This window comes from Zootoca vivipara, chromosome 4 (genome assembly GCF_963506605.1).
Source record: "Zootoca vivipara chromosome 4, rZooViv1.1, whole genome shotgun sequence".
Lineage (NCBI taxonomy): Eukaryota > Metazoa > Chordata > Lepidosauria > Squamata > Lacertidae > Zootoca > Zootoca vivipara.
The window spans coordinates 39,009,040-39,034,445 of record NC_083279.1 but is presented as its reverse complement, the minus strand read 5'-3'; the positions used below and the strand labels follow the sequence as shown (position 1 = coordinate 39,034,445).

The 25,406-nt window shown below is 44.1% G+C and overlaps 1 protein-coding gene across 3 annotated transcripts in view; it reads left to right on the top strand.

The window, feature by feature from the left end:
• Window positions 1-6,802: 6,802 nt before the first annotated feature.
• Window positions 6,803-25,406, top strand: part of SH3KBP1 (SH3 domain containing kinase binding protein 1) — a 150,682-nt gene continuing 132,078 nt past the window's right edge. The window contains exon 1 of one of the 3 annotated variants that reach the window (XM_035116819.2): window positions 6,803-7,467. In XM_035116819.2, coding sequence (XP_034972710.2) covers window positions 7,464-7,467 — 4 coding nt within the window. In that variant the 5' untranslated portion in view covers window positions 6,803-7,463. The remainder of the gene's footprint in view (window positions 7,468-25,406) is intronic. The other 2 variants (XM_035116821.2, XM_035116820.2) reach the window with 2 other exon arrangements.

The following is a 25,406-nucleotide window of genomic DNA, read 5'->3' as shown; positions in this document are numbered from 1 at the left end:
ACACAGAAGTTTATATGTTTAAAGTTTATTTGCTTATATAATAAAAATCAAAAAGTGCCTATGCCACGAGTATCTTATGATTTCTCTAAGCAATAACTTCTGAATTGCTACAGCTCTGCTCACCTGGAAGTTTTCTTAATACTGAATACAGGAATAGCCAATGTGGTGCCCTCCAAAGGTTGTGGGACACATCTCCCATGAGCCCTAGCCAGCATGTCCAGCAGTAAGGGATGTTAAGAGTTGGAGTCCAACAATATCAGGAGGATACTATGTTTAATAAATTTGGTTACATTCTGTTATGCAAAAATGAAATTTGCCAGAAAACCTCTAGCCAGCTCGGAGCTGTTAAAAAACCAGTAGAATGTGTGGATCACGGAGTGTGTGTGGATGACACCCAACATTTTGCAAAAGGTCTTTCACTTGTGCACCCTTCCTCCAAATCTATTCTGCTGCATCCCCAACCCTAGATCAGATAAGTAGAAGGTAGAGGGGCTTTAGTGGGAAGATGGAATCAATTCCACCAGTGGTGTACATTCTGCAGGGAGATGGTTAATTGTGTTTCAAACCTTGTTGCAATGGAGTAAGTTTGTAACTTGAATCACGATATATGCAGCTTTATCTCTGGGTCCACTTTTGTAATAGCGAATGGTGTCTTCAGGTTCCCAAAGTGCTACACTGAGTACAACTGTCTAATAATGCTTTCAAAGAACTATGAACTGTGGGATGTCTTACAACAGCACTGAAAGCTGTAGGCATCCCCGTAAGCTCCAACTCTTCATTCACAGCCTCTTGCTTAAACTCAAACCAAGGCCATTTGAAAAAAAACACAAGATGTTGGGAATAAGAAGAGCTGCATGTGGTTACTACATTGCAATGCATGAGAAGTGTATTGTGGGGCAATGGATACGAATCAGAATATGAGAAAACAACAAACTTGTTGCATCTGAAATAAAAGTAAAAGACAGGAAATCACTGTGAGAACAAACATAATTTCACAGGACAGAAGGTAACATTACTGGGTAATGAGACTTTAATTTCATAATAGTGAGCAGAAAAGATAGCCCCTAGAAGCAAAAAAAAAAAAAAGGCACACCTGTTTTTCTTTTTTAATCAGAAGGATGCAGATGGTGATATAAGTTATTAGGATATGACAGTTAAAATTCTGGAGTGTATATCACAGAAGTGCTACGGTAGTATATTTCATAGGCTCATGTATTTCCAGGAGCAAATAATTCACCTGTATGTTTTCTGTAGCGGATAATCTTTTATTTCAGCTGATTTGTCTGGTAACACTTGTTAATGAAGTAGGATGCCTCTCAGCTGCTTAATTATTTTTTTAATAAAGTTTGTTAGGAGTTGGGGAAATAATAAAATACAAATATTTTTCCCCGCCTCTTTAATTTTTGCAGATGTATAAAGTGCCCAATGTAAAAAGCGGTAAAAAGGATCTGTACAAATGATTGTTTTTCTGCAGTGGTTGGACAAGCTGTACCTGCCAAAATTCTCTCTTCTATGCAACAACTGTTAACCATGGAAGAACAAAATTCTGCATTTACATTTCCTGTTCTACTGGATCTGTATGCCAGAGTGTCTTCTCACAGTAACAAAAGGAGGTTGCAATTAGCCAGATCTTAGCCTTGTAAGTTTCTTCCCTAATTATAATACATTATAGGTTTCTTTCTATCATAACAGAACTGAGTCTGTTCATAACAACTGTCACCGGTGCATTTTTATCACACATGTGGCCTGCTTTTGTTGAGTTTCCCTATAACCCAATCTTTTTAAAATCTTTCCATTTTAAAATAAGTGAGCTGTGAAGAATCCAGGTCTACATATAACACATTTGTCCTCCACAAAATACAATTATTATGTGCAAAGTTCTGATAATTAATTGAAGCAAATATCCTACCAACAGATGGGAAAGAGAGAGCTTATTAGGCCTTTAATTTAGATGGTGATGATTAATCCCTAGCTGTACTATAAACATTTCTTTACTTCAGCATCTCTTAATGTGTATTTTGATGTCATAAGAGTGTAAAAGTGTGATAGTGCTAAAGTTCATTGCTGATATGTTATTTATGCAGTCCCATGCAGTAAATGATCCATGCTGTGATTTTAACTAAAAATTCTTTGAAGGTTTTTTGGATTACTAGGAATGGCTGTGGCAGCAGTAACTGTATAAATGCAAACTATTTTATTCCCCAAGCCTTTAACAATTAGGCATTTATTGAGTTAATAGTTGAATGGGATCAAGCTTTAAGGCCTTTTTACACAATCTGCAAAAATGTGTATGTACAGTTATGTACAGTTACCAATGAGAGGGAAACTTCCCCCAGAAGCATGTGATATGCTGTTGCTGAAAATCAGAAGCTGGGCTAAAGGGAAATTTAGTCTGATCCAACAGATCCATTCTTATGTTAGGTTTTGGTTCTTGGCATGATATCAGAAGATGAGATGGTAAAGGCATATGGACCTTCTCACCCCTATCTGTCATTTATAACTAGTAGGGCTCGGCCCCAGTGCTCACCACACACACACCCCACCCCCATAGTAATACCAAAGACCTCCTTTCCAACCCATGGAATTATTACACCCCCTTTTCGGTTCCCCAACTCTATTTCTGAAGTGTCCTCTCTTGGGACTGGCACTTTTAAACAATGTCAGAGGTTTGAGTAAAGCAGGGGGAGCAGGATTCTGAGGGGTTGCCTTTTTAAAGAAAACAAGCAAGGATAAATAGAGATGGGCATAACACAGAAGCAAACACCAAGAAATTAGCACAACAGAACCTTTCCCAACTCCCTTCTCACTGTGCTCAAATCTTGTTTTAAACTACCACTTTCCACCCCTCATTGTCACCTCAAATGAAGCCTCTGCCATTGTTTAAAATCACATTTTTTCCTCCTTTGTTTCCTTCCAAGGATGTGGAGCCCTCAGGTATTCCACTGTATGAATGCTTTCTTTACTCAAACACCTGTTGTCTTAGTAGACCACAAGCGTAACATGAGTCAACAGGGCAATGCAGCAGCAAAAACGAAATAAAAAAGAAAAAGCTACGGTAATGCTGTTCTAGTCTGCAGCAATGGAATTAAGAGTCCCAGTCGAGGGAAGTCATGGTCCTGTTCTATTCTGCCTCAATCAGACCCCCACCTGGAGTATTGTGTTCAGTTCCGGGCACTACAATTTAAAGAGGATATTTACAAGCTGGAACATGTGCAGAGGAGGGTGACCATGATGATCAAGGGTCTGGAAAACAAGCCTTAGGAGGAACAGTTGAGGAATGGGGTATGTTTAGCCATCTTTAACTATCTAAAGGACTGTCACATGGAGGATGGAGGAAGCTTGTTTTCTCTAGCTTCAGAGCCTAGGACCCAAACAAAAGGATTCAAGTTACAAAATACAAGATTCCTACTAAACATCAGTAAGAGCTCAGAAGGTTGTGAACTCTCCTTCCTTTTAAGCAGGTTTTAGGCAGAGGTTGGATGGCCACCTTCCTGCATTGCAGGGAGTTGGACTAGGTGACTAGGGATCCATTCCAACTCTATGATTCTATGATTCACTTTTTCCCATAGAAATGATTAACTTATGTATGGGAGAAAGAAAAGAACTTCATTTGGAAATAGTGCTTGATAAGGAAAAACTTGCTTCTTGGACTAAGAAACAATAGTGATGGGATAAGCTCTTCCTCCATCTCAAGCAGTTCCTCAGTAGTATTCCTTAAAGTGTGTAAGAAGTCAAAGTGTCCTTTGCTTTGGAAATAGTATGATTTCCTCATGGACATTTTGCACCTTAATTACTGGTGGAATTAATTTAAGTTACAGGTAGGTAGCCATGTTGGTCTGCCTTAGTCGAAACAAAATTTAAAAATTCACAACCTTCCCCAACTCCCTTCTCACTGTACAGTGCGCAATGTGTCTTTGTGTCCTCTAGAGGGCCACCTCACCAAAAAAAATATGCTCAGGGTGATCTACACATTCATTTCCTCTGCTTTTCAGGGTCTTTGCAAATCATGGATCTTCCTCTCTGTTATAATAGACACACCAGTAACAACAGAAAAGATGCACAGATTGCCAGCTTCTTGCCTTGCTATTAACCAGCAATCAGGACTCTTTGTCACAGCAGCAGCAACGAGAACGAAGGTACCTGCTGCTTTTCTTCCCCACCCTTCCACCTTGAGATTATTTTATAAATTGTAGCCAGACCCATATTGAGGCATGGCCCAGATATAGCATAACCCTGGCTAGGAACCCTCTCTAGCCCCATTATGAGGTGGCAAGGGTTTTGCTGCTTCTGACATTGCTTGCAGCGGCATGGGGACCAGGCTTAATCGCAGTATCCCAGCTGGCCACATGTAAAAAGTTGGGATTCTGCAGTTGGAGAGCCTAGCCCTTGCACCACTCCAAATAAGCTGGTGCGCACAGGGACTGGTAGGGTGGAAGGCAGGGAGGCCAACGGCAGATGGAGCCAGAGCAAATGGCAGGCAGAGCCAACTCATTCTGGTTCAGTCTCCATGCCCCGTTTTACAGGGATAAAACAGAAACTGAGAGGAAGCTGACAGGTAGTGCCACCCCTTGGGCTGGCTGTAAGTAAGAAGACAGGAACGTGAGGGCCAGCTGAAAGCAGTCTGAGGTTGGTGGGGCAGTGTCCCATTTGTCCAAACGGACCACTGCATCTGACTCAGGGCAGAAGGGAAACAAGGTAATTTCCCTTCTTCCCTGGAGCCATTGAGGCATTTTAAATGTGTGTGGTTGCCTTTGTCTGCTTTTGGGTTTGGAAAGGGGCAAAAGAAAACAGCTACCTCATCTAACAGTCAGACCCCACCATATCTGGAAGTGAGTTGTACTCTCTATATTAAATTACTTTAAAAATCAATATGGTATAATGGGAAAGTGAGGAGTTTTCTATATGAGAGACTATGTGTGTTTGGGGATGATGTGCGTATGTGTAGCTGAGTGTAGGATGAGAGGATTTGTATGTTAAGAGTTGAGGGTCCCCCCCCCGGGAGGTCTTTAAAGAGAGAAACTGCATTCAAAGGAATACTTTTGCGTGATGAGGACCAAACGTCCCTGTCTTCTTGGCACTTGGGTTCCGAGACAAATTACATGCCTTCTAGTGTCACCTCTGACTTGTACGTATTCAGTGTGATCTTGGGCAATAATCTCCCATCTAGTCCAGCACCTGGTTTGTAGCAGTAGCCAGCCAAACGCCTCTGAGAAATTTAAAAACAGCAGAGCATTTACCTATTCCATCATCAGCATTTGGTATTGAGGCAGAGTGTACGTGTCTTATGGCTCCTCTATATTACTGCTGCCAAATCCCTAATTGTGAGGCTTTTCTTCCACTGTGTAAATGTCATGGAATGTGACTTTAAGCAACATCACTGTGTGTTCTGCATGCACACATATGGAAAAATACACAAGTGTTGTAGTGGTGCATGCTATGTCCACAAATGGATCATGAACTCCAGCAGAATTTATTGGGCTTCATGGAGATAAAATTTTCTAGATATGTACACTCAACTATAGTGCAATATTTGCATGAAGGAATCAGCAGCTCTAATCAATTGTCCTAAGTTTTCAAGTAGGTATGACTCATTTAAGCAAACAGTGTTTAATCCAGGTCCACGAATCACAATCCTGTTTACTCCTACATGCCATAGCATTTTGGGGGCTCCGGTAGAGGTCTTTCATATCACCCACTGCCTGGTCCTTTTCCAGGAGTTGAGAAGTGCAGATCTAGATCCAGATTAATGCCATAATTCAGATCAGGAGGTATTTTATTAATAAGTAAACACACATCTATGTACAACACCCATCAACTGAACTCAACCTTGTCTAACTGACAAAGCTGAAATGTTGGCTCTTAGAAGATTCTATTCATTCAAGATAGAGTCACATATTATTGTCAAGGGCTGAACCTTCTGCACGCAGAACATGTGTTCTACAACTGAGCTATGGCCCTTTAAAATACTCAGCTTTCTTGCTATTTAAATTTTGAATAAATCTTAAGATGCCCCTCCTCCATTTAAATCTGCTTTTCTTGTCTCCTCCTCATGGCGGCCTTGAAAACAGGATGTCACAGACCCGTTCCTGCCATGCACATGGCCTAAGAATAATTGTCGCACTGTAGGCACGGGCGTTTTAAAAAGCACTCCGCAGTCCCCCTTGCTTCCCCCGCCGGCACTCATCTGCCCCGGCGTGCCGTGTGGCTGTGCGCGCGCTGCTTTGGCACAGAGTCCTTTTGCCAGGAAACCCAATTCTTCCCCGATTGGCAGGATCCCGCCCTCGGGCGCCTGTAAGGGCGCCACTTACACCGCGCGAGGCGGTTTTTTTTTGTGGGTGTGGCGGGACATGCGGCCAGTGTTGTGGGAGAAGTGGCCGGCGCCTGAAAAGCACCCGCGTCTCCGGGACTTCGGCACTGCATTTTACATCTCCCCGCGCCGGACAGCCTGCTCCAAGGGCGCCTCCCCAACCCCATTTCCACCCTGCAGGCGCGCAAAGCGCCGCGCTCCGCAAGGGAGGTTTCTGTCGGGCGCGTGGGTCGCCACGCATTGCATACAGGGGGCTCCACAACAAGCGCCTCCCTCTTTCCTACGATGATGATTACAGTATTACTACTACTATCCCTGTGTGATTGTTGGAAGAGAGATTAGGCCCCACGAAGCTTGCCCTGTTGCCCTGCTTGCCCCCCCCCCTTAAAGCGGGCGACGCGTGTCCGGTTTTCTCCAGGCAGCTGCAGCCGCTGCTCGTCCGAAGGCGGTGCGCCGAGGCCGCCGCGGTGCGTTCTCGCGACACTTCCCTTCTCGCTAGCGGTTATCTCGACGTTGTGGAGCAGCCGGAGCCAGCCCGCTAAGCGAAGCGAGCCCTTTTTGCAGTAGCGCCCGCCGCCGCCGCCTTGGTTGTCCTGGGAAAGGGCGACGCCGCCACCGTCACCCCTTCAGCCTCCCCATTCCCTTCCCGAGAACCGCCGCCTCCACCCCCCTCCGCTCTTGTTCCCGCCCTGGCGGGCGCGCGCAACCACATCCACACGCGCACACTCGGCTCTCTCTCGCAGACCCAGGTAGAATTCGGCTGCCTTCGCCCGCTCCTCTCCGCGCATCCCTCAGATTTGCAGGTGGCGTGTCAGGTGTTTCGCTTCGTGGTTCTCTTCTTCGCCACCGCACCCCTTCCTCTTTTTTTGACGCCAGGAAAAGCCTTTTTATTTATTTTTTTCTCGCTTGCGGGGGAAGCTTTTCGGGGCAGGAAATAAGATGCAGCCTCTCTGTTCTTCTTGCAACGGGCACTGACTAGCCGAGAGGAAGCCACGAAGAAGAAGCAGCAGCTACGACGGGCGGAGGAGGAGAAGAGGGCAGTTTCCCGTCATCTGCACGCCGCCGTCGCTGCCTTCTCGCTCGTCTCTTCTCCCTGCCGGACCTGCAGCCACCTCAAAACTTTCAGCCTGTCTGGCGGAGCCCCAACGCGACATCAATGGGTGAGTGTGGACGACACCGGCTGGGCTGGGAGTGCGCGGGAGTGCTCGTGCCTGCGCCTATCCCTCCCCTCCCGCCGCCTCCTCTCTCTCTCTCTCTCTCTCGGCCAAAGGAGACTTGCTGCGTGGCTCATTGTAGAGACCAACCTTGCACGAGCCCCTCGACGTCGCTAGCAGGCCGAGGCAGCCAGTCGCTGCCCTCTGAACCAAGTCTGCAGGGAAAGCCTCTCATCGGGATACCGCATTATATTTTGAATAATAGTAATACTAGCAACCACACATCGTGGGCTAGATCGGCGAAACGCGAAGGTGTGCCCCCCCCCCCAATATTTTTCTTTTCTGGGTGTGTGAGCGTGTTTCGGTGTAGGGGAGCAACCCTGCCTTATTCTCTTCGGAGACCTTTAACTCTTCGCTTGCCTCTTCCTCCCTCCCTCCCTCCCTCCCTCCCTCGGTGTTGACTCTGTTAGCGTCGCCACGCATGTGGCGAGATGTAACCGGAACCGTGTGAATGAAAGAAGGCCAAAAATAAAACAAAAACCCGAACCAAAACAAAAAAACCGCACAACGGCACCTTGCCACGCGCGGACAGAATATGTGCGTTTGTTAAAGAACACACACACACACCCCTTCGCTCTCCTGTGGTGCCGCCCTGTGCACGACCCTGCGTGGCCAGCTGTAATGGAGAAGGGCGCCCGGGGGCCCGAGACGGATGAAGTGGAGATAAGATAAAAAGAGGGGTGGGAAGAGAGCCTGTTTGCACTTCTTCTGCCTCTGGTGTGTGTGTGTGTGTGTGTGTGTGTGTGTGTGTGTGTGTGTGAATGAGAGAGAGAGAGAGAGAGAGAGAGAGAGAGAGAGAGAGAGAGAGAGAGAGAGAGAGAGAGAGAGAGAGAGAGAGAGAGAGAGAGAGAGAGAGAGAGAGAGAGAGAGAGAGAGAGAGAGAGAGAGAGAGAGAGAGAGAGAGAGAGAGGGCCGATGCAAAAATCAGCCCTCGCTGCCTGACAGGAAATCGGAGGGGCGTGCTGTGCCTTTGACATTTTTTCGAGGGAGGGGAAGAGAGTCTCTCCCTTTCTCCAGCCCCCCTTACCCCTCCCCGCACCGCGCGAAATGCCTGGTTGGCAGCTTTGCAGAGCATCTATCCTCCCTTCCCTTGGAGACGCCTCATAGTCCATGATGAGGAAGCCGAGGCTCTGCTGTATAGCCCCGCTGGCTTACCTGTGTGCAGCTCTCTAGGCCGGACTCTAGGGGCAGCTCTCAGACCTGGAGGTGTGGCCGGCTTTTGGAAGAGGCTGCGGCTGGCGAGCCTCATCGATCCTGGCAGCCATCCATCAAGGAAAGGGCAGTCTAGGGTTACCAGATGTTGTTTGCCGCAGCAGCACCATGGAGGGATGGAGGGATCGTGGGTCCGACCATCAGTGCTCTGGAATGTCCTCCCTCCACTCCCTTGCTCTTATTTTGGTTTTGTTTTGGTTTTTTAAAAAAACACAACTTGTAATTGGCAAGCCAAAGGGTATGCCTGATGCTAGAACATGGCTTTTCAGGAAAGAGAGCAGCAACAAACAAAAATTAAAACGTTGAGCGTAGTAGGGAGTTCATCATGGAGGTAGAAAGCCCAAGAGGTTTGTGAGGAATCTCTTGTGTCGCATGTCAGCGAGAGTTAGGGAATGAATCATCCATTTATATCGCTGTCAGGGGCTCTGGAGAGGCAGGAGAGGCAGCCGTGCCAGGCACTAGCAATCTGAAGGGCAAGCGGCCTGTTTCTGCCTGAAGAAGGGGCTACATTCACGCTTCCACCATGTGTTTGTCATAAATACAATGCGCTCTCTGTTGCAAGCATTCATGCTTTTGGAAAGTGGGGTGTTGAGCTCTTCTGCCATAGCGACCCTATAGTGTCACATAGTTTTTTTAGAACATTAAAAAAAACCACTTGTATGCAATATTTGTTTAGAAGGCACCAGGCTGGAAGGAATAAAATGAGAGGAGTTTGGGCAATTTTCAGTCAGTACAGTACATGAATATGGAAAGGTTTTGGGGTGGGGGGAGTCATTCCTTGTTGATGACTTAGCAAGCTTTTGAGCTGGCCAACTATTTAAGTAGGGATTTGCAACTGTAGTTCCTGTGTGGGTCACATGATTTGCACCAGTTTTTCACTGCTGAGCTTCAGTTACTGCTGTAATATAATGAAGTTCATTCAGTATGTTGGTATTGCATTCAGATGCACTGATCTGAGTTCAAATGCTATATTTAATTCACCATTCAATGCTTCTGATGTTGTAATATTCAAGGGTAGAAGGATTGTGCTGGTCACCCTGACATTAAACTTTAATATACAAGTTGCTGTGTCCATGTATTTTGCTCATTCATCTATATCTTGATTCAATTCTGCTACCTGTCAAGTTTAAATTGAGAAGGATCATGCAATATTTTGCTTCAGTACATTGATATTTTAGGGGAACTTAGTTTCTCAGACAATTTTTTTCTGCATTTCTTTCTGTATGTAGATTCTGATATAGATGTTCAGAGACCTACCCAAAAAAGAAACATTTTACTTACAGCTGGCGTTGCAAAATCTGTTACTGGGGATGATGTGATTGTCAGCTGCAACATTTTAGAATAAGCTTCAGAGTTTGCTTCTACCTTAATATGGTTCTTGAGAAATTAATGGTTTGCTCTATACACATTTTGGCATTGATAGTGTCTTTTTGTAGTGATTGTTGGAGGGTATTGATAAATTTATTTATTTTTGACAATATCGCTTAATTACTATCGCTTCTTAAGTTGTGGGCAAGAAAGGTAAATGGTAAAGGGGCCCCTGAGCAGGGCCGTCTTGAGCAGATCGCGCACCCTGGTGCTGAGGGGCGGAGATCGCTCCGCCGCCCGACCCGCCCTCGCAGGGCGCAATAGGTTTCCACGCGGCTTTGCCACGCGGCACCCTCCTTGCCAGGTCGGCGCCCAGCTTACCAGCACCCCGCCATGGTGCACTGCACCACCGGGGGTCTATGTAGAGCCGGCCCTGCCTGACCATCAGGTCCAGTCGTGTCCGACTCTGGGGTTGCGGCGCTCATCTCGCTCTATAGGCCGAGGGAGCCAGTGTTTGTCTGCAGTCAGCTTCCGGGTCATGTGGCCAGCATGACAAAGCTGCTTCTAGAGAACCAGAGCAGCGCACTGAAACGCCGTTTACCTTCCCGCCGGAGTGGTCCCTATTTATCTACTTGCACTTTGATGTGCTTTCGAACTGCTAGGTGGGCAGGAGCTGGGACCGAACAACAGGAGCTCACCCCGTTGCAGGGATTCGAACCGCCGACCTTCTGATCAGCAAGCCCTAGACACTGTGGTTTAACCCAAGTAACTCAATACAATGAAAATAAAAATAATTTCAAACTATAAGATGAGAATTTAGTTAAAATGTTTGATGGAATAAAGAAGTATTCAGTTGGTACAAGGTGTTCAACAGGGACAGGGCCTGTCTCACTTCAACTGGGAGTTCCTTAAAATTGTGCCTGCGGTACTGAACTCATGGCTCTTGGTGGACACAAGTCATGTATCCAAGCCATGGGGGCACTACTGCCCATGACTCTGCAAAAGACGTCCATTATCAGGCAGGTGATGTAAGGAAGGAATCAGCTGGTCCTTGATGTATCCAGGACCTAAGTTCTTAAGAGCCTTGGAAATCAGTACAAGAATCTTGAACCTGGCCTGTTAGCATATGGGCAGCCAGTGCAAGCTTTTGAGCACCCAGGATATGTGCTTTCAATATTCTGTCCCCATCAGCAACCTAGCTGCTGTGTTTTGCACCAGCTAGAGCCTCCGGACCAGACCCAGGGGCAGCCTCACATAGAGCAATTCCTCCCCCATACCATTCAAATTATGCAATACATGTGCCTTCTGTACCCAGAAAGTCACAGCTTCTGTGCTAAGAAAATCTGTATTCTGTTGTTAAGATGTGTAATGCAAATTATATATACAGTAGAACCTTGGTTGTCGAACGCCTTTGTACTAGAACATTTTGGCTCCCAAACGCCAAAAACTCGGAAGTAAGTGTTCCGTTTTTCAGAAGCTGAACATCCAATGCAGCTGTCGGCTATTGTTTCTGGGGCGCCTGTACCAATTGGAAGCCTTTGTTTTCGAACATTTCGGAAGTCGAATGGACTTCTGGAATGGATTACATTCGAGAACCAAGGTACCACTGTATTGTAATAAGAAACGCCTTGGCTACTGTGTCTGCACCAGTTATATTTCATGGCAGTTGGGTCTGAAGGTGCTTCAAGTTGCATATGCAGCCTCTTATGTGTCTTGTCACTATTAGTTTTACATGTTCTTTTTTTTGAAGTGTGAAAATTACCTGAAATGCAATGATTTGGAGCAGATCCAAACTAGGTTTCTGCAACTGAAAAAAAACTCCTCCTATTCACAGATGGAACCAAGATCCAGTGGATCTGCAGGAAGAGGAGGAAAAGGCAGTTTTCACCAATTCCTCCTGCAGAACTCCATGCCGCCTCTCATGCTGCTCTGGAGGGTGTCCAAACTTTCTGAAGCAGATTGGGGGACACATGGTACAAAGTAGTTGGTAAAAGTCAGTTCCCTCCATCTGCTGATAGGAGGTCAAGGGATGCTGTTGCCAGGGGATACCTAACTAGGATCCAAGCCATTATCCCAAATATTTGTGTGAGCTAACAGGTTCCTTCATCCTGCCTTATAGGCCCTCATCCACTCTTATTAATATGGATGATCTACATACTGTTTGGAGGGATGCAATGTACTGTGTCCACATTACATGACACAATTTGATTTGTCTGTAGCAGGCAGGACTGCAGTGTGCCTCCCTACCACAGTAACATAACACCACCTGCTTCCCAACCATGTGCTCTCCCACTGAGCTATGGACCTTAACTGGATTGATGTTTAGCTTGCTAAATTGTTAGTCATCAACGACAGACCTAAACACCTGTCATTTAAGACTCTCCCCCCCTGTCCCAAAAAGGGATGGAGAAATGGTAGCCCTTGATGTTGCTGGGCTCCAACTCCCATCAGCCTTAGCCAGCATGGCCAGTGGTCAAGGATGATGGGAATTGTAGTCCAGGAACATCTTAGAGGGCAATAAGTTCCCCATCCCTGTTTTAAAGGAAAAGGTTTTCAAATGTCACATAGTGATTTGGATTAATCCTATTATTTCACAGTCATTGTGAGTTACAGAATATATAATCTATTATAGTAAAGAGAAGGTTTAAATTGTTCCTTAAATTTTGAATTCCTTTGTTAATGGTAAATACAACCATAACCATTTATCCAGTTGTAAAGAATGTGGGCTAGTAAATATTTTAATGGAGAACCTAGGAGGGAGGTATGTCTTGAAGCGAACTGAAAATAATACAGAATGACAACATGAAGCAAATTGACAGAATGCATAATAGAAAATACAAAGTTGAGACATACTGTAAAACAAAATAAATACAAATTATTCAAATGTTTGTGTTGTTTCTTAACACATAGGTATATTGGGTATTGGACACCATTGATCTATGGTCAAATTTGAGAAAGCTGTAACATACTGAGAAACCCTATTTTTTTGTCATGCACATAGCATGTCGGTTTGTGTTTATATATTACATAATCCCCCCCCCCCTAAAACTAAATTTACATTACAGAACCAATTTCCCACTGTTGCATAAACCCTCATCTCTGGTTTGTGTCTAGTGTGCAGTCTGGTGTGCTGTTATTGCTTTGCTACTGGATAGGAGCATTTAACACTTGGATAACTCGACAGTGCTGATTTTTGTCCATTAGGGACTCACTCAGTGGAGAAAATAATTTACCCTCAAGGCTCTGAGATATATTAAACTACCATCTTGTGGTTAAAAACCTTACAAAGTTTCTTTTTGAAGAGTTTGCTTTAATACCAACATGGTTTTCTTAAAATTGCAGGGTAGGAAGGAACAAAATGATAGTTGTGTTTGAAGCGACTGATGCAAGTCAGACAAGCCCCTGCATATTCACAATCCAAATCGCAGTCTACCCCAGTGGGATAGTTGATATAAACTACATAATGTTACTGCTTTGAAAATAGATCCCGATAATACAACCATGAGAACCAAGCTGTATTATCTAGGGATGACCCAAATAATAAGAGCAACAACCCAGGGTCTCTCGGTATCCCTCCTCACAATTCAGCAAAAGTCTTCCATAGAGCCTGAAAATACCAATTGAATGCAAATCTCTGGAGTCTTTTGCTTTTAGTTGTGCCATATCACTGGTTTCCATGCTAGGTTCTCTTGAGCACCCACATTATTTTGAATATCTTAAGATCCCCTTTTCCTGCTGCAAGTGTGTCTCTTTGTGGGACAGAATGTCAGAAATAGTGCTGGGAGTATATTGCACTAGAGTGCCATAAAATACCGGTGATAATTTCCATTTGCCTTTGTGGCTTAATACCCAAAACTATTACATGTGTTTAAGATTAAAATGGTTCATTTTTTTCCATTTTCTGGGCCATTTTGTCAACTTTAATACCAGTATTCTCTATGTTCTTTATGATTGCTTGTAAGCTAGCTTGGCGTAGAAGTTGCTTTGTAAGCAAAGTTATGTGTTTCCAAAAAATGATCATTTTTTTGGTGAAAGCCATGAAATGTTGGGATTGAAAAGTTGTTTGAGGGTGCTGTATAATAATGTTGTGTGACTGAGTCAATTTCCAAGCAAAAGACACACATGAAGCCAGAAAACATTATTTGGGTACCCCAGTTTGCTTAAATTGAGCCACAAACCCCCACATATTGGTTGTATTAATGAAGTCTGTAATTCCTGACGATCCACAGGACTGATGTTTGCAGAGCTGCTCCTTTTCTAGTCTGTGATCCATTCACACAACCTAATTTCCATGTTGAAATATAGGTGAAGTTAAACTTTTCACGATTCACTTTATGGGAAGATGGTTGAGTGGCGAGCAGCCAAACTACTTTCCTCCCATTCATTCATCCATTTCTGTTTTTAGTGTGTGTCTACCTTATTCACAGAGTTGAAAAGTTCTGAAAGTCCACTTTGCCTGGCCACCACCTGCACTGTACCAGCTTTTCTACTTGTCTGTTTCCTAGGGATAAACCCATTAATTCTTCCTGCCATGGTATGTTATAAGCAGGGAGCAGGCATCCTAAGCTTGTGACTGCTCCTGGGAAAACTCACACCCTTGAAATCTAATCAAAGTACACCTGTTTCCAGAACGCCCCACCTAGCTCTGAAACTAAACACACAAGGGGCATTGTGATGTCACATGCCAATCTCAAAATGTCGTTTCTGAACAGACTGTGTTTAGTTTCAGCTAGTTGAGATGTGAAAATTCAGAGCTTTCCAAAATCACTGCTGCTTACAGGTCAGTTTGCTCAAAATGGCTTATACAAATGAAGCAAGCCATGCCATGTACTTCAAGGTGGAGGTAGAAAGCTATTTGTCTCTTCTGTGGTTTATTGTGTGTTGACGTTGATTCTATAACTGTGTAAAAGAGAGATTTTTCAACTTGGCTCTTGGTTCTGTCATTTGTGTTTCTGAAATCTCCTGGGCATAATGTTTTCCCTCTCCACACTTCCTTGTCAAGTCCTATGGTTTTCCTTACTTTTGAGTGATTGCTTATATTTGCTAGCAATCGCTTAGGTACAGGCAGTAAAATCCTAGAAACTAAGAGGCTCCAGAAATCTCTGCACACCAGCTTGTGAATCCCCTTATATATCTTGCGCATATAAACACCATATAATCACTTTTAGATAGCTAGCACACAAGGCCAGAAGAACTGGTAGTACAATGCAACAAGTAGACAGCTCATTTGGGAGGAGACATGTATGACAAACATGTCCCCGGGACAAGAGTTCAAGGCCCACTAGTGAAGCAGTTTTCATCTGAGGAGGAAGATCCTCTTCTCAGGGAATGAAAGGGAAGAACTAGATTAAGCCATCAGGGAAACCACAACTGCACTTTTACAGGAGCAAATGCTGGTAGCCATCTGTGTAGTGAACTTGGGTTACAAAGGGACAAGACAGTGTTGAGCCCTGCCAAGGAAATGGTACAATCAAAGCTAAATGCACTTTTTTTGGAGATCACTGGTTGTGATCTCCCAATAGAAAACGCTCAGTCTTGAGATTGTTTGCAGTGTCTGAGCCAATCACCTGGTTCTCACATGAGTGAAGATGCCTTTTGTATTTCACAGCCTCTGCCATCCCATCACTCACATTCACATCACAATCAAACTTCTTACCTTGGAAGGATCTCAAGTGGCCAGAGAGTGATGTTGCATTTGCATTACTGCAGGTGCCACATAATACCCATTTTGCATTTGTAAGAACTCGATCATTTAGTGTGGCAGCACCTGTACTTTAGAACTCCCTGCCTATTGAGATCAAGTAAGCACCTTCACTGTACGGGCAACAACTGATTGATGCATAAATGCACACGGCACCAAACCTAGAAGTGACCTGAAAATGACATTCATGACCTCCCTTTCCACTCTTGGAGTTTCCTGTGTGGGAGATGCTGCCACCTGCTACCGAGGAAGGAAGGAACTCATTGGTCAATACAACTTAGCCAATGCTCAGTGTTTCTGTATTATCTGGTGAAAAGAGAGAGATTGCTGCAGTCATATTTGGAAACACCGGTTCTCTCTTCCCTTGCATGCCTGTGTGTGATGCTTCGCCTTTGCATCCATAGCTGGCAGAGTAAAGTTCAAGATCCTGTTGGGTTTTGTGACTGGATTCATGAGGCACAGTCTGTGAATCCCAAGACAAGTGTCAGCAACTCCCCCCCCCCCCTTCATGCATTCTGAGGCCCAAGGAATTTGTGCAAGCAGAGAGAGCGAGAAAGAACCCCATGCTATGTGCGTTAATGTCTGAGCAATGGACACATGTAGTGCTGTGTGTAGGATGGAAGGAAGGAAGGGGTTGTGTGCCATGTGTTTTGGCTCTCTAACAGAATTCAGTGGAAGCATTTATAAATAACACCACACAGGAACAAAGGAAGTTGCCTCAGAACACGGCAGAGTATTTGTCCATCTTTGCATATATAAAAGGTCCCATGCTGAACCCTGAGCACTTCCAGTGAAGTGAATTAGGTAGCAATTGGTGGTTGAGGCCACTGCCTGAAGACTCAGGAATGTGGCTGCAACCAGTTAGTAGACTGCACTGGGTTTGATTTCCATTCCTTAAATCTTGCCCAGACTATCTATTCTGACTCATTGCAGCAGGTTTCCTGGGTCTCAGACAGACGTCTGCCATTCATCACCTGCTATCTGATCCTTTTAATGGCAGTTGCCGGCCAGAGAAATGACACTGCAGATCATCTAGTAGTCCAACCTGCTGAAATGCAGGAATATGCATATGGGGATTGAACCTTGGCATTATCAGCACCACGCTCTAACCAACTGAGCAAGACACATGCTTAACCACTGAGCTGTCATGATCCCACTGCTGTTCATTTTTGGCCTCTCTGCTAGAGTTGCTCTGGACTATGCCAGGGAAATAGGCTAGGATTGGTCCAGTTTTGGAGCCACAGTGCTCCGGTTTATTTTGTGTTCTGTTTTCACCTTCTGCCTGCTCTTCCTTCTACCTTTTATTTCTAATAAAATTCCTTGATATGATTGCTAAGTGTGTGCCAACCCCAGGATTCTAGAATCACCATGTATCTAAACACTTGGAATTCATGGTAGTGTTGCAGGAGATCTGCGCATTCTTCTGAGATCCAGGAGAGACTAGGGGAGTACGGACTGGAAAATGCAGGGTGCATTGGTCTCAGAGTTCCTGGGTTTTAGGAAGTTAGCGGAGCCAGGGAAATGAGCATGCTGCTTTTATCTTGCAGTAGGATAAGACACTGTCATGGACTGGTTTTATGCTGAGGAATAGTGGTGGGAACCAGCTGGGAAACCACCAAGGCAAAAAGGCTCAGAGCCCGGATAGTGGTGGTGAGACGTCAGTGAGAAGAGGGAAGAGGAGGTGTCTTAAGTTGGAGGGGTAACAGGGCTCAGTGAGTTGGAAGAGTCTGTGGCAGATAGAAGTTCAGAATCAGAGGCAGAAGCTAAGGCAGGCTAGTGAGAAGAGGGAAGTGAAGAGGCAGAGATGAGTCAGGCTGGTGAAGAGTCACAGGTGCCTCCCCCTCCTGCTATGACAAGCTTTCCCCCTCCCCCCGACTCCCAGAAGCAGGAGAGGCATGAAACGGGTGGAGCAAAGACAGGCACAGTCTTGGATTGTGTTATGTACTGAGCTGAATCCTAAAACAATAGAATCCAGAATACAGCAGTCTGACTAGTCCGCAGGAGCCACCCAATCCAGCTCCAGGCGGAAGTGAATCTGCAACCTGATTGGCCTGCAGGAGCAGCCAATTAGGCTGCTGGCAGAATTGAATCTGCAACCTGATTGGCCTACAGGCGCAGCCCTGAAGTACCCAATCACGCAAGGCCCATTGTGTAAATAATGTATATAAGCAGACGTTTTGGGGAAAGAACCATTCTTCTCTTCTTCTGTTGCTACTACAAGCCGAATAAAGAGCATGAAATTCACTCTCGACTCCGAGTATATTTCAGATTGCTTGGAAAAATCTTGAAGAGGAGGAGACATAGATAGCTGTTGGGAGGCAGGAACCTTTAGTCTGATTTTATTGATTAAGACCATGACCTGCTAAGGTCATTAGACCTGAAACTCAGCCAAGTCTGTGAAGAGCATGTTTTTTGCTAATAAAGAGTTAAATTCAACTCTGAAGTGTGTGATATCTACTCAACACTGAGTAGACTAATTGAAATCAGTGGTTTTAAGTAATTTGCCTATTGACTGTACTCTTGAGTATGACTAATGTTTCGTACTGCCCTATGTGAATTCCTATAGTTGATCTTCTATGTTCTTCTTTCTCCCTGTGGTCCAAAGAATTCACAGCATCAGCGAAAATATTTGAGGCGTGTTGTAGTTTTGGTCATCTGTATTACACAGTGTCAGCTTTTGTGGAATCTGCTTCATTCTTGAACGTCTGCTGAAAAGTCAGGGATCTCTGCCCATTGTAATGAATGTGTGTCTGGCAGGGTGTCCTGTGGATTCTAAAGTGGACAGTAGTCTTTCTCTAGCAACCAACAGACTAATTCTATGGCTATTTGCTCTTATTTATTAACAGACCAATTCTCAGAAATATGCCCTATTTTGTTCAACAGAGCCACTTCCTAGTTCTTTTAGGACAGAGCCCCCCCCACTCCGTTGTTAGTGCCCTTTGATTGGAAGAGAAAATGGTGGCTGTTAGGTATGGTGTTTTTTGCATCCATTTGATCTGAGGACAAAATTTGAGAGCACCAATCTTACTAAGATTAAAGATGGAAAAATGTAAAGCATGCCCATTTATTTTGGTATTATTGCACTCAACTGTAGCAGGGTTGTAAGATTTCATTGGTGGATTAATCAACTAAAGATTTGATAGCAAATTAATTTGATAGCCAGTTCATCAGCGGGGATGAACATTAAGAGCAAGACTGCCTTCCTTCTTTCCAGCCTCCTTGCTGAACTTGGTGGGAAAAACTGAAAGATAAAGTACTTGGATTTCCAAACTGAAACTACTATGGCTTTCTTACAATAAAGCCCACTGACAACCAGCTACTGTGCTAAAAAGAATGCAATTGGTGTTCTAAATCAGCATCTTCAGCAATGTTGAAAGAATGGAATTTGAACTTCTTACCATTATATAGAGAAGTGTGTGGGTTTGACTCCGTCATTGGTCTGATTCACAGTTCACATTAAGCCAAACTATGGCTTAGTGTGGGAAAGGAGATCAACAGCTGCTTTCCTTCCTGGCCATTTTGCTGTTGCACAGTGCTGAGCTCAACTGTGGTTTGAATTAGAGTGCCATTGAAGCCTGAGCTTTTGGTTTAGCTCTCCCAGACAAACCATGAGCTGTAAACCATAGCACAAACCTTAGTTACAGGTCATAGTTAGTCTAGAGAGAACTATGCATGAGCCCAAGTTTGGACAATGAAGTAAGCCAAGCTATGACTTGGGTCATCATGGCACAGCAGTAAAATGACTGGGAAGAAGCTAAGCTGCCATTTTTTCTGCTTTGGGAAGCTGCATGTTTATGTGTTCATGTTAAGTCACAGTTTGGTTAAACCTGATGAGAGGATTAGGCCTTTGTTGTTAAAATTATTAATCATACTTTCACAGAAGGACAACTGAAATTGGATGCATCCTGATTTTTAGGGAAGTCTGAAAATGGAACATGGTTACTTACCTTGTGTGAAACTTACAGCAGAAATCTGTCTCATAATAGCAATCAGATAGTAAACAAAATCTCTGATATGATGCAGGGGTGTGTATGTTTCATGTTTCCCAATTCTTGTATTGATGTAGGCAGGAATTTTTCAAGAGTGAAAGTCCTGTAAATGGTGCAGCCCTCGTGTTTAACTTAATGGAGGGAATTTTTTGCAATTGGTGAATAGAAAAAATCAATTCTCGTGTTCACCAGAAACGTATCTAAGTTTGCTGAATGTGGTCCGTATTTGCTAGTATTTCAATTTCCTTATTCAATCTGTATATTTTGGCAAGTTGGTCTTTTCTCTAATTTTGCAACATGGTTCTGAAGCAGGTTTTCATTTATGATTGGACATGATTGAATGCCATTTTGAATCAAGGTAGTGGACAACCTTTCAAAACAGCATTGATTTTTTGTTTCGTATAATTGTCAAGCAATGCTGCCAGGTAGGAGGTGGCCAGAAATGTATGTTTTAATTAAAACAAACCTTTTATTGCTAGAGAGAACATCACCCCTTCCTTGCTTCTTTTTAAGTAACAGGTGTATTATTATTATTATTATTATTAATTTTATTATTTATACCCCGCCCAACTGGCTGGGCTTCCCCTGCCATTCTGGGCGGCTTCCAACAAACATTAAAATACATCAAATATCACAGATTAAAAACTTCCCTAAACAGGGCTGCCTTTAGGTATTTTCTAAATGTCAGGTAGTTGTTTATCTCTCTGACCTCTGATGGGAGGGTTTTCCACAGGGCGGGTGCCACTACTGAGAAGGCCCTCTGCCTGGTTCCCTGTAGCCTCGCCTCTTGCAGTGAGGGATCCACCAGAAGGCCCTCGGCGCTGGACCTCAGTGTCCGGGCAGAACGATGGGGGTGGAGACGCTCCTTCAGGTATACTGGACCGAGACCGAATCAATGAACTCGTTTATTAGTTAAAGCTAGATTAATAAACTGAAAATCTTCATCCAGTTGACAGTCATAAATATATGTTCTACTCAAGAAATGCTAAGCATATTTTACTCAGTAGAAGTGTCAACAGGTTTTTTAATTCTAAACATGTGGTTACTGTACTAACATCTTGCATATGCCATTCCTAAATTCCATTAGCCGTCTTGCAAATTAATAGGGCCATTGCCATCTGTGACTCTGGGCTATGCCACTTATGTGTGAGTGTTTAATATTGAAAGTAAATGGAAACCATCTCAATGGTGGAGAGTCATTTTTGTGTGGGCAACCATTGGAGAGCTAAAACTTTCACGTCTGTTTTCTGATCATGGGTCATGATGGTGAATGATGCCTTGCCTTCCCCGTGAAATCTACTAAAGTACAGTACTTGCTGTTGCAGTGAACAGCATGTTTTTTTTTTAAAAAAAGTGTGGACTTTGCCATGTGTGTTGAGTTTAGCTTGTATAAGTAGGCAAGAGTCTCTGCTTTCAAGGATAAAGCTTCAAGGTTTCTGGAACACCCCCCCCCAACCTTTCCAGCTATGTGTATTTAAAGAGGAAACTGAAAGTATTGCTTCTCTACTTGGACAAAGATCTATTCTACAGCTTTATGAATCTGTACTCATTTTTCTTCCCTTATGGCTTGCTTAGTAGTATAGGATTTCAGATTGTGGATTATTGGGTGCAAAATGCTGCCCACCCTGCTTTTTATGGTTTGTATATGCCTGCACTTTTATTTGTAGTTCCTTTAAAATAGGAGGCTAAAGTAGGAATATATTAGAAAATTATTATAATTGAATCAGTGGCACATGACACAGATCTGAATAACTTTTTTTTGTATTTATGGTGGCGCTGTGGGTTAAACCGCAGAGCCTTAGGGCTTGCCGATCAGAAGGTCGGCGGTTCGAATCCCCGCGATGGGGTGAGCTCCCGTTGCTCGGTCCCAGCTCCTGCCAACCTAGCAGTTCAAAAGCACGTCAAAGTGCAAGTAGATAAATAGGTACCACTACAGCGGGAAGGTAAACGGCGTTTCCGTGTGCTGCTCTGGCTCGCCAGAAGCAGCTTTGTCATGCTGGCCACATGACCTAGAATCTACAGCGTTTCTCAACCACTGTTCCGCGGCACACTAGTGTGCCGCGAGACGCTGGCTGGTGTGCCGCTACGTGCGGTGACGAGAAGGGCGATTTGCATCGTCACGTGCCTGGCGGCCGCCAATATACAGCACTGACCCACCGGAAAGGAAGCCGGCCGGGTCACGATGCGGGGCGAGCGCAGCTCTCAACAGCCACCACCATGGGAGGGTGGTTTTAGACAAACTTAAAGAAGCTGGCTGGATGAGCTCAACCTGAAACTTGCTGAGCAAAGGATTGTGCTGGCAGAGAAATCAGCGGCTTGTGAAGCCTTATTACAGGAGATTGCAACCAACACAGCAATTGGCAAGTGTTTCTTACAGTCATAATTATATAGTCAATATAGGGCGGCACAGAGTTAATTTTTTTAACTTTTTTAATGGTGGTGTGCCTTGTGATTTTTTTCATGGAACAAGTGTGCCTTGGCCCAAAAAAGGTTGAGAAACACTGACCTAGAAGCTGTACGCCGGCTCCCTCGGCCAATAACGCAAGATGAGCGCCGCAATCCCAGAGTCGGTCACGACTGGACCTAATGGTCAGGGATCCTTTTACCTTTACCTTAAAATATACTAGCTATTCTGAATTCAAATTTGTTAAAAGCATTTCATCTTTTTTCAAAGCAGCAGACCTCTCCTGTTGTGTGTACAACATCCCTTCCTCTCCCTTTTCCCTCCAGTATGTAAAGTTATTTTTGTAAATTATTCCTATTTCTCTCATGTACTTGTTCTCATACAATTTTAATTGTCATTTTATGTAATAGCTTAGAGGACAATCCACAAAGCATTTCTCATGCCTAAATCAGCATTACTTTCATTATGCCTTGTAATGGTGGATCATTTTTTTAGAGTGTAATCCTATACATGTCTACTCTGAAGTAAATCCTATTGAGTTAAGTGTTCATAGGATTTCAGCCTCAGTAATTGTATTTGCATAACAATTTAGGTATAAAATAAAAAATGTTTTAGAAAAATGGCCTGTTAAAATAGCCAGCCATAGTTTGAGCCTTTTGACAATTTTAAGCTGTTCTAATTAGCAATGAGGGTGGTGAAAAGCTTCTTCGGAATGGTAGGTTAATTTTAAAGACGTGCAGCACTGCATCTTGCTAAATCATCTATGACAGAGCTTTAAAAGCCTGTATAGCCTTTTAAAAGAGGAAATGAATGGGATACAGATTTTTCTAATCACTGAGAAAGCTAACATAAGGAGTGAAATATGTAATGTTTCAAAACAATTCCTGTTGTTAATTACTGTCTTTTCAGGCAAATTCCAGGAAATTTGTTGTGAAAGAGTGAGGGGAAAGGGCCTTCCCCTAACTCCATATTTCTTCCAGTTTTAATTATTTACAAAATGTAAAGAAATGCTCAGTAGCAAAGAATCATACTTCCATGTAATTAGCAGTTCGATATTAAAGTAGGTTTTGGCACGGGGTGGCTAATCTGTGGCCCATTCACAGGCTGCTGCACTGAAACTCCCATCGTGCCTTACTATAGTATAGGCCATGCAGGCTGGGGCTGGTGGGAGTTGGAGTCTAAAAGCATCTGAAGAGTCACAGGTTATATCCCGCCTGCTGCATCATATGGCATTGTGAAATACTTGATTCTCTCCCCTCACCCCATGCACACTCACTGCCTTGTTTGCAATTTAAATAGCACACAAATTGATTAATATATAGATTATGTATAGTGTGGAAGCTTGCAACTCTTTGGAATTTCATAGCACAGGATTGCTGCTTTAGAATGCAGTTGAGCCAAAGGTGTACACTGTATTTGAAGGAGCAGTTTTACCGTGCTAAAGTGTGTTCCTTGCCCACTGCTTCCTACAGCTTTTGCCCCTCCTTTCCTAGCTTGTTGTCATCTTCCACAGCTCTAAGGCTGGATATGAGTCTAGTAGTTGGAGGATGGGCTACAACTGGAGTGAACTGGGCAAATGAAAGGTTTGGCACCGTTTACTGCTTTCTGCTTCTCTGCTTGAAATAGCTGCCCTGTCCCGCTGCTTTACTGCTTCTGGGCGCAATCCATATTCTTAAAATAGAGTTATTCTGGTGCTCTTTTGACGGCTGTGCCTAGTATTGACTCGGAACAGAAGAAGCGCTCTGTTGAGTCAGGCCAAATGCCCATCTAGTTTGGTGTGCTGTTCCCAGAGTGGCCAACTTTGTGAAGCCTACAAGCAGCAATGCTCTTCTCACCTGTAATGGCTGCTTACCCAGTCGGGGGTGGGGGTGGCTGTTGCTGCCTGTTGCAGAGAACTACCCCTCAGGGAGCAGGTTGGCCGTTGGAGATTGGCGGGCTTTCCTGCCAGCTGCCTGGTTTGAATTCTACCTGGGCTGAGTGGTTTTGTCCAGTTTGTTTTCTCCTTCACAGTCTAGGCCAGGCATCCCCAAACTTCGGCCCTCCAGATGTTTTGGACTACAATTCCCATCTTCCCTGACCACTGGTCCTGTTAGCAAGGGATCATGGGAGTTGTAGGCCAAAACATCTGGAGGGCCGAAGTTTGGGGATGCCTGGTCTAGGCCTTGCTCCTTGGGGAGAGGTCGCTGCAAGTGGGTCCACAGTTCTTAGCAACTGGTATTCAGAGCCATAGTGCCTCGATGAGAGTGGATGTGGAGCACCTGTGTGGCTTATAGCCGCTGATAACCTCATCCTTCGTGAATTTGCCTATTCTATTTTAAAGCTATACAAATTTGGGTACATCAATATAACTTGAAGTGAATTCCATTGTTTAACCATCCCCTGTGCAAATAAGGACTTTTTTAATCTGTCCTGAATCTTGAGTCAGTTTCATTGGATTTCCCTGAGTATTATGAGTGACCGAGAAACTTTTCTCTATCTGCACCATGCATTTTTTAAATACACCCATCATGTCTCCCCACCCCCTAGGTCTTTTCTAAGCTATAAAGCCCTAAATATGGTTACCTTTCTTCATGAGAAAAGTTGCTTGATCATTTTGCTGCTGACTTTCAGTACATTATATGGTTGCCTGTCTGTTGGCTAGCCCCATGGATTATGTAGCTGTATCAAGTGTTGAGAAAGCTATGTTGGTTGCTTGTTTGCTCCTGGGTCCAATTCAAGATGATGGCGTTAACTTTTAAGGTTTTTAAATTATTTGGTTCTGGGGTGTCTCATAGGATGCCTTATTGAAAATCCATCCCCATGTGATAATCAGATGCAGCCTGCTGGCATCTGAGCTTGGAGGAGGCCCCTTTGTGTTCTGTATTTTCTTCTCTTCAGGATGCCCTCAGAGCCAGATTTTCAACACTTGTTGCTTTGGAAAGCAGGCGGAACCATTTCACTACGGCTTCGGGGACCTTATCTGTGGGCAGTGATTAATTAATGCTGAATGCTGCCGGTTATTTTATTACTGTATCTAACACGGTTGAATGATTTGTTTGATTGGATTTTTGATGTTTTAACCGTGTTCATGTGTTTTATTATTATGACAAAGTTATTAGTCACCTTGGTTGCTGTTTATGGGTTGAAAAGGTAGCATGATAATGGAAACATAAACTGTAATATGTAAGGCCATACAGGAAAGAGATAGATTTTGATGTACGGTAGCTGTTTCTTCATTATGATTATGCTCATTATTTCATAAGGCACATGCTTTCCATGCATAAAGTACAAG